We start from the raw sequence: 9,882 nt of genomic DNA, 5'->3' as shown, positions 1-9,882 counted from the left end.
TTTCTGTGCATATATGGCACGTTGTTCTATTCCAAGGGAGCTGAAAACCATGCATCGTCAAAGTTGACTGAACTCATGGCCTGCATTCTGTTTTGTGTACACCTTCGCATCCTTCTTCCCTTTTCCAATCTGTAAAGCATCTCAAGGGAAATCATTAGTGAAGGTGGGAACTACCAAGCATATTGAAGGATGTGAGGTCCTTGATTGACTAAGTTCCTTTAGCCATATGATGTTCATGGAATTCAAATGCAAAATGTATGGGATGCAACTGAATGAGATGCAATATGAATGAGATGCAAGATGAATGCAAGGAATAAGAGAATGCAACCATGGTGACGACGCTTAACATTTAGAAAGTCCTATATCTAAAACAACCTAATTATCTACCAAATCCAAAGATTTACAATTTATAATTCACAACAAAAATTGAGCGCTTATTTAGCAAAGGATTTTTCAATCCCCGACAACGGCGCCATTTTGACGGGTGCAAAACCTGCATCAAATAACCCTTTTTATCGTTAGCAGCATTGAGTAAGTAGGGTATCGTATTGGGCCGGAGATTGAGGGTACCTTGCAAAACAAGCGTTAGTAAAACTAATAAACACAAGTATTATTTACAAATAAACAATCAAATACATTTACAATTAAATTGGGGGGATTGAGAGATAATTTCTAACCTAAAATGCAAGATAAATAAACCTAAACTAATACAATATATACAAGCGATCATCTTCTCTCACACGGAAAACAGCCTTTCAAACTACATAATCAAGTCATCACAATGTTTCAATTTCCAAAACTTAGGATCATGCCAACTATATGCAAGAAACGAATTCGAAACACAAGCCGAAAGAGGTCATGCATCCCATATAATCTTCTCAAGTCTCCTACGCTGGAAAAGTCCTAACACATAAAATATTTCATGCAATATATCATGTTAATACAAAGCGCATCCATACAACACACTACACGAATCATTAAGCATAAAAGATGAACTCGAACATATTAGATTTGTTTACCGAAAGAGGCTTAACAACCTAACATGCAATCTATGTTCTTAATCGAAACCCATATCACATGAATCCCAACTTTTACCGCTTGTTAATCTACACTTACCGGAAGAGGCCTAACAGAAATTATGATTTTGTTAACTTGGCCGAATTAGCATATTGAATTAAACCGGAATCATAGATTTTCTAACACAATAGTAGGCATGATCTAGGTTAAACAAACATCATAAACACATGAATAACTCAATCATATAAATCTGAAAATTTCATGCAATAACTAAATCTCAATAAAAGTCCAACTTCAATGCATAAAATCATCTAAGGGAATTCGACAATAACAAATAGAAAACCTAAAAACAAGAGTTTGAACCATAGATTACACTTTTTGATCTCAAGAACGCTTGAAGAACAACAAGGGATAGTCTCGGCACAAAGAAGAGTAACGCTATACTTTTGGAGAAGTCCTAGAGCATGGCAAGGAGGAAGATTTTCTGAATTGGGAGAGATCCTTGGAGAGGCAGAGCTACGGCAGAGAGGACTGAATTCTATGCACAAGAAGAGATATCTTTTGCATCTCCCACTTCTCTTATATGTATGAGCATCTGTTATTAGGGTTAGAGAACCCTAATTTTCGTCCATGGGCTTGCCTATGCGGTCTGGGCCTTGAAATAGAATTTTTGGTCCAAATCACAAATTCGGGCAGACTGACCTTCAGCCACTCAAACGGTCATAACTTCTTCTCCAAAATAGCTATTGATGATCCGCAAAAATTTCTGGAAACTAGACTCTTCTAGCTTTCCGTTGATATAAGGTTCATCTCCTGGATCATTGTGAGCTGATCACAATCCTCTGTCGAAGTTGACTGACAATTCCTGGCAGATTTCTGATTTCTTTCCTTGTGCAATATGGATTCCTTTTCCTTCAAGTTTTCTCCTCTTTTGCTTCTTTTGTGCTCCTCGGCTTTATTTGCGACCTAAAAAACACAACCTAAGTTAAAATGAATATTATTAAAGGAATTACATAGCTAAATAGGGTCGGAAATACATTAAGAACGTTGCATCAAATGGACTTATCAACGAGGTATACTCTCGGTACAGTTACATAAACTCCCCACTCAAGAGCACTCTCTTACTAGGTACTTGGGGACTTGTTCACACCTCTGTATACATAGACTGTACCGAGAAAACACCTCAATATTTCGGTAATCGAAGATAACATCGGACCATCTGGAACCACTAGTGGCACCTCTAGTGACTAGGCTATGGAGGCCAAGCAACGAATCTCGCCAAAAGGTGGCAGCGAACTTGCCCAGTGCACTTGTCCCACATCGACGGACTGCAACACAACTCCCAATACATGTCTATATAGCATACTCGACATTCCAAAACAAGTTCACTATTCCCCTAACTCTCGTACAATACAAGTAGTGACATCTTGCTAACTTAGGCATCATAGAGTTGAAGACTGGGCCACCCCAGTTGTGACCTCTGACACGTTGTTACTTGAGCACGTACTAAAGAGAAAGACGAAAACTGAAGGATTCTATCTGAGTCCCTAGACCCCGGAACCCAACAAAAACAACATATGTGATTTAAATTTATGTAAGAGGCCTAACCCGTAACCCCCTAGCAACCCAGCCCCTTACCCCTTATTCCATAACCCTAAGACCCTAAGAGGCGTATCCCAGCATTATCACTTATCGTCGTCTCTCTCTCTCTCTCCGATCCCTTTGTGGATTGATTCTCTATTTCTCTACCTTTATTCTTTTTTTCTCTTGTTTTGGTTTTGTTGTTACTATTAGAGGATGTTTTGTATGCTTCAGAGATTGGAGATATGAAAATATTTGGATGGGTTTTGTGCTGCTGTCTTTGCTTAGGGTTGTCTTGGTTGAACTCCATGTATTTGCTGGCTAATCTAGTGACGATCATGTGTTACTTTTGTGCGTTGTCGGCTACGTCGTCATCACTGCACTTCATCTTGCTGCTTGATCAGTTCCTATGGTTGAAGATTGTAGTGATAGGGTTGTTTTTGGGTTTGTTTCCAGACTCCATTAGTGGGTCATTTGATGTGTTTGTAACTTAGTTTTGTGGTTGAATAAAAAATATCCGCCATTGCCCAAATATATATATGAGTTAACTAAGGTTCAACTGAGGAAACAGAAACCCTAATACTCTAGAACTCATCACACACGCTTGACAACCCCTAAGGAATTCTCACCTTGTCCGATGACACGCCCTCATGGCGGCAGCATCAGACGGGCTTCAAGGGACTGACAGTCCATTGGTAGTCATGGTCCAATCGATGTAGAATCTACGAGGGTGGTGACTTTGTCACGATCAGCTAGAGCGAAGACGTAGAAGCTGAAGGGATTGCCAATCCATTGGTAGTCCTGGTCCAATAGATGTAGAGGCTGCAAGGGTGGAAACTTTGTCTAGATTTGTCAGGACCCACCCCAAATTTCACCCTGAAACCCGAAGTAAATCCTGCGGAGTCCATCTCCAAGGAAAATTTACCGAAATTCGGCATCATCTTCCTTGAAAATGGACAACCCTTACCTGAAAAATCCAACTTACACTTCTAAAACCAAACATACCAGCCTCAACACCTGGAGCCTTCCTGGAGCCTTCCTGCTCCCCAAGTTCATCACACCTCCCAATATAACAATTACTCATCTATAGTAATCTCATAACCAACAACAAACAATTAATTCACTAACTGGTTACCAGAGCATATCTAATAATAAAAGAATAACAATGAATAAATATTAAGCGGAAGCAGCCTCTAACTATGCCTCGACTCCATGTACGCTCGACCTCATTTAAACTTAGCCCGCAAACTGGGCATTTAAAACCAAAGGGCCCAGGAGAAAGTAATTTGAAACGTTAGAGTGAGTGGACAAAAAAATAAATTAAATAACTTAACAAAAACATAATTTATATACTTTCCCATGTTTCAACTTTAAAACTTGATTGCACGCAACTTTGAACGTCCTTAAAACTTTAAATCCAAATTCACTTTATAATGGATAAATCACCCTCGCTGGTTAAATAAAACAGAAATCTCAAAATGAGGGATAAACCAGCCCCACTGGTTAATCAATTATATAACTGAGAAAAATAAATAAGGGGAAGAGTTATCACTATGTAAAAGGAGCCTCCCAGACTATAATAGCGTTCCACGCTAAGCGCTCAACTCACATATGATGAGGACCGCTAATAAGGCTAGCTAACTAATAAATATAAATACTGATCGGTTGCCTCCCAGGTTATAATAGCGTCCCACGCTAAGCGCTCTACTCACCTATGACCACTAATAATGGTTAGCTAGCAATAGTCAATATAAGGGACCATATATTATGGTGACTAAAAACATACGAAGTCACTTAAATCCATTAAACTTCCCCAATATCAAACGAATGGTACGGTTCCCAACCGTACTTGTAAATCATCATAAGAAATTTTATTAAAACAGATTGACGTGTCTCACACGTCCAAATATTCTCAAATCCCTAATTATAAGCGAAATTTAATTATCAAATATAAATTGTAAATAATTTCATAATCCGAAAATACTCGTTAAAAATATTCTCAATGTCAATATCGATAATCCACAAGTAAACGATAAAGTTATAAATAGAGAACTACCGAAAATCTCATTTTCTTCAATCTTTTATAAATCTCACAGTCATCAAAATAAAACCGATGATAATTAAATCTGGAGTCATAAAGAATATCAAAACTCAAATACCAACTTTAAAACCCGAGCTCAAATCCATAAATCATGACCAACCATTAATCAATGCTTCAAACTCAAATAATTTCCAAGATCATCTCATAAGCCAAAATTATAATATAAGCTCGGAAAATAAAATAATAAAATATATAATCTTACATGCATATTTATTTAAAATCAAAATGTCCACTCACTGTATACGGCTATGCATGCCATCGATCCGAGGTCTCCCAACACGATCCTCCTCACGTCCTAAATAATAAATAATATTAAGTCTCCAGACTAGATTAAAGCTTAAATAAATATTTCCGAAATAAAAAGGAAGCCTATAATTTCATCTCTCTTGCCCAACTTCTCCACTTTTAATCTAATAAGGCTCACATTACTCCGCACTTACCGATAGCCATAAATTAACCTTTTTAGAATTTAAAACCTGCTAAACCAACTGCCGAAATCCCATTCTAATAACCGCCACAATTCTTAACCATTGAAAAATCCCAAAACTTATCAAAACTCCTCCAAAAATTCCAAATTTCACATCATTAAACTCCTCTCATTAAAACAATCTCAAAAACCTAGAAAACTGCCCCTAAGGGGAGCCGCCGCCTTCTCCGCCAGCAGCGGCGGCAGGCAGCCGTACTTCGGCGACCTCCAATGCTTCCCAAATTTTAACATAACAATCCTCTCAACATGCACAACAACTTCCATAACTAGCACTTAGTCCAATTCTAAGCCTAACTAGGGTAATCGAATCAAAACATCCAAAAATCCCCAATGCAAACCCTAGACCGAAAATCCTCATACACAATTCGAGTTGGTTAATTACCTTCTAAGGGATTGTTACACACGAAGAGCACTTCCAAATGAGACCCGAACCACCGGCGATGGCGGCTGGAGGAGTGAATTCCGGTGATGGATTCCCACTACATAGTTGGAGCTTCCAAGCGCTCTTCCTCCCTCACGGCGACATTATGGCTGCTCCCACTGGTCCAAGAAGAAAGCTAGGTCGAGGGCTGACCGATCGGGACCGGTGTGGTTGTCTGTGGTGGCCGGACGGCGATGAACTGAGGGGGAACGTTCGGCGGGACGGGAAGAATTCGGGGGAGAGGAGAGAGAGAAGGAAGAGAAGAAATGGGCCTCTCCTACCTAGTTCAACTTTAATACCCACACAAAAATAAAGCCTACCAAAAATTTACCCCCAACCAAAATAGTAACTTTCGTTTTTAGACCATAACTTCTTCATACGAACTCCGATTTAAGCGTGCCACATGTCCACAAACTCTGTTTAACGTCCTCTACGACTTTCATGCGGAAAATTTTCCCAAATTCCAAACGGAAGAAAAGTCAACTTTTTGAGTCTTAAATAGTAAACGGTTACTTAAGACAGTAAAAGGCCAAAGTAATACCAACAGTAAATAACCGTAATTTAATTTAAGAACCGGGATGTGACAAGATCGGCTAGAGGGAAGATGTGGAATGATGGCAAAGGGATGATGGTTGACGAAAGAGGCGGGCGTCATTGCATCCCAAGTTGTTACTCGGATTGTTTGACGGGTGCTTCCAAGTTGTCGGAGATCACCGATTGGTGATGACAATGTGATGATGTGGCTGAGATCCATCAAGCCTTGATGGGGTCGTTCAGATTTGATTTGGGTTAAGCAGTTCAGAGATGATCTGAAGGTGGGCGACTTCTTAGCTAGTGTGCTGGAGGTGGAGAGATTAGTGGTGGGTGAGCGCTCTCTTGGGTGAAGAGCCGGCGGCGGTTGGCGGTGGAGAAAAGGAGGTTTTTACCGTCAGGATGGAGAAGCAACTTCAGCAGCCGTTAATGTTGCATTGGACCAGTCAATAATTGGGCCAGGTTTGGCCTTTGAACTCATGGTACTCCTTTTTAATTAGTTTTTTCTACTTTAGATTTCTCTTGGTGAGCTTTGCTCTTTCTACGCACATTTTGTGCACTAGCAAGTCCGTTTGCCTTTTCCTAGCTCTATAAGTTTTTTCATAGGGACTATGGTCTTGATTCCTATTGATTTAATTTTCAGTAAATCTAGTTGTACACCAATTAAGGTCTCTAGACGACTAAATTTACTGGTAAAAGAATTATGTTGTAAGGGTTGAGTTTATAGCTTCTTCTAGTGCCTCCGTCGTAGTACCAAAGGAGGATCCCACTATATCTACGTGTTAATTGTACAATTAGTAGGTCTAGCTCTATGTGACATTGTGAGTACTACCACTATCTTCTTGTTTGTATATAAATGACAACGAAAAAGTATGTAATAATTTATTCTAGCTTGTGATGAATATAATTTTTCCCTCAGTGGGATTGATGTTCAAAAAATCTTTGTAGCCTAAGATTCATAATTCGGGCAGGGTATTAAGAATTGTAGCTTATTGGGCAGGTCGCACATATTACTCTTGCATACGAGAAATTTTTCAGTGCTATGGGAGGACCACGTGCCAGTCTGACGTGGTCCTACTTTCTAATCAAATTTAGACATGTAGATTTTATTTACGAAAAATTATTTCAGCTATTTTGTCAAAGACCATTTTAGGTTTTCTGTTGTTTTTTTAATACTAAACCCTAAGCCCAAAACCCAAAACCCTAAACCCTAAACCCTATACCCTAAACTCTAACCCTAAACTTTAAACCCTATACCCTAGACTCTAGTTTGAACTTGCTAAATACCCATGAATGTCATTTCACAAAAAATAAAAAATATTTGTTTATATTTTAGTTGTAAAAAATCCACATGTCTAAATTTGATTAGAACGTAGGACCACGTCAGACTGCCACGTGGTCAGACTGCCACGTGGTCCTCCCGTAGCATTTAAAAATGTCTCCTTGCATACAATGGCCTCCAACTGTTTACATCAGACATTAATGTCCAGTCCGTCTAAACGCCTATCCTTCCATTCGATAATTGACTCCTCTTCGATGCAACAGCCTGTAACCACAAGGATGGAGTGAGGGATTTCGAGTCTTCCTTTTCAATTTGAATTGAATCTCCATTTTGCATTTACTATGCTTGTGAAAGGGATCAAACAACTTGCTGCTCTATTATTTAATCTCATTTTTCTGCCGATGTTTGCCATCGGAAAAACCAGAACTGGCCGGAACAGAGATCGCTACTCAAGTTTGAAGTAGACAGATCGTTTGCACGTTTGCTTTTCATTCAGAGATGATATTTATGGTTCTGGTAAAGAATTATAATCAAACAAAAAGAGAATATAGAAAGAAGGAAAAATATACTACATAGTGGGATCTAAAGATGAATGAACAACTTTGTTCTGTCTTCCCATCAGCCAAAGCAGTGTCCTTCTTGCAAAAGATGGTGCATTTGCTTGAGAATCCAAACTGTTGCAGCTGAAATTCCCCTCACTCCCTCCATTTTCCCACCTTGCAATGTCAACTTCAGAAATAGTCCTCCTACTCCCACCACCATTCTTGGCCATGCTTTCATCTGAGCCTTCCCGGTGCCCTGGAAACCGGAACGAGAAGGCCCGCCTAGACAGGTCAGCCGCAACCACATTTGGCTTTTCTTTCTTCCCCCTGAGCCAAATCTTTGATATAGAGAAGCTCTCCCTCTTGCTCTTCCCAATGCCATTGCCACTAGTAATGCTAGCACTATTAGTCCCTTGACTTTCAAGGCTTCCAATAGCTTCTACCCCATTAAACTTGAACTCTCTCCTGGACTCGAAATCGCATTCGGACATTGCTTGCCTATGGCCTGGTTCTAAAGGCAAACTGGGCTTCTTGCTAGATTGCTTTTTCGTCGAGCTTCTAATGGGTACTTGCAATGAAGAGGTCTCATCCATTACATAAGCAAAAGACCCCATCGAGAAACACCTCCTTGCATCCACGTTTCTATTACTACTCCCTTCACCACCATCTACATTCCTGAACTTGCCTAGCTTCACTTGCACTACCTTTTCCTCTTGATCCACTGCAACTGCCGGATTCGGATTCACTTCATTTTTCGTCACAATTTCGCAAGATTTGTGTTGAGACAAGCCCAATTCTACGTCTCCATGTAAACCAAGATGGGAATTAGGACCCAAAGCAGAACCTGTCCTGCCAACGGCAGCAAGATTGTCTCTACCAGAAACATTGATCTCTCTCGAGTTTTCAACACTTCCCGATTCAAGAACAAGAACAATGGGAGGACAAGTATTGTTTTGAGAAAACTCAGGAAGCAAAGTGGATCTACACAGAGGGCAGGTGGAGTGAGACAGGAGCCAAGTGTCTATACACTCCATATGAAAAGCATGGCTACATTTTGGCAACAATCTAAGCTTGTCTTCAGGCTCAAACTCACATAAACAAACAGCACAATCAAATGGATTTTTCAATCCAATAATGGCTTTGTAATTAAACACAGGAAGGGTGTCTATGAAGGACTGGTCAACTCCAGCATCATGCAGATGAAAGAGTTGCTGTAACTGGCCTTGAAGAACAGTCACACTCTCCAAGTCATCTGTGTCTCTGCTTGGAGGTCTTAAAAGGAATCTAATGAGCAGGTGAAGCAAACCGGAAACAAAGAAAATAATGGCTAGAATTATGATTATGAGCAATATGCTCGGACTGACCTTGTTCCCGAAACTGAAACTATCTGATTCAAGATTCGAAATTGGAGGTGGTGGAGCAGAAAATCCTGCTTCTTTGATTTCAAGCAGAACCTGCAACATTTTTACTGACTTTTCCCAGTGAAGGGTTTGAGAAAACTCAACAAGATTGAAGCTTTCTGAACAAAAATCCCATCTAATGCGCCACAAAGTCTATCTTCAAATTTAGTTGTGATGGATTATAAGCTGAATATCTGATAGAGACTCAACTACAATAGAGGAAGAAGTTGCAGACTCAGAGAGAGAGAGAGAGGAAATTGAATGAGTGTTTTAAGAGATGAAAATAAGTGGTGACACAGGACACATAGATGAGATTTGAATAAAGAGATGCCAATCTACCACGCTGCAACAGTAATAAATGAGATTAGGAAATAAGTTATCAATCCCTAAATTTAAATTTTAAAAAAAAATTGAGAACAGCATGACTTAACTGTATTATGATGAAGATTTCATGAAATGCAGGGCTCTGGTTGACTTCAAAGCCAAACCTTTGCAGCAGACCCAATGTCCACTTCTTTAG

The 9,882-nt window shown here is 39.7% G+C and overlaps 1 protein-coding gene across 1 annotated transcript; it reads right to left on the bottom strand.

Annotated features, from left to right (window-relative positions):
• Nucleotides 1-7,791: 7,791 nt before the first annotated feature.
• LOC101311347 (RING-H2 finger protein ATL13-like) lies at nucleotides 7,792-9,470 on the bottom strand. The gene has a single exon (XM_004309895.1). The coding sequence runs from the start codon at nucleotides 9,423-9,425 to the stop codon at nucleotides 7,989-7,991; it is 1,437 nt and encodes a 478-aa protein (XP_004309943.1). The 5' UTR covers nucleotides 9,426-9,470; the 3' UTR covers nucleotides 7,792-7,988.
• Nucleotides 9,471-9,882: the final 412 nt, after the last annotated feature.

The sequence above is a fragment of the Fragaria vesca genome, unplaced genomic scaffold (assembly GCF_000184155.1).
Source record: "Fragaria vesca subsp. vesca unplaced genomic scaffold, FraVesHawaii_1.0 scf0513155, whole genome shotgun sequence".
NCBI classification, from domain to species: domain Eukaryota; kingdom Viridiplantae; phylum Streptophyta; class Magnoliopsida; order Rosales; family Rosaceae; genus Fragaria; species Fragaria vesca.
This window is presented reverse-complemented; position numbering and strand designations above follow the sequence as displayed.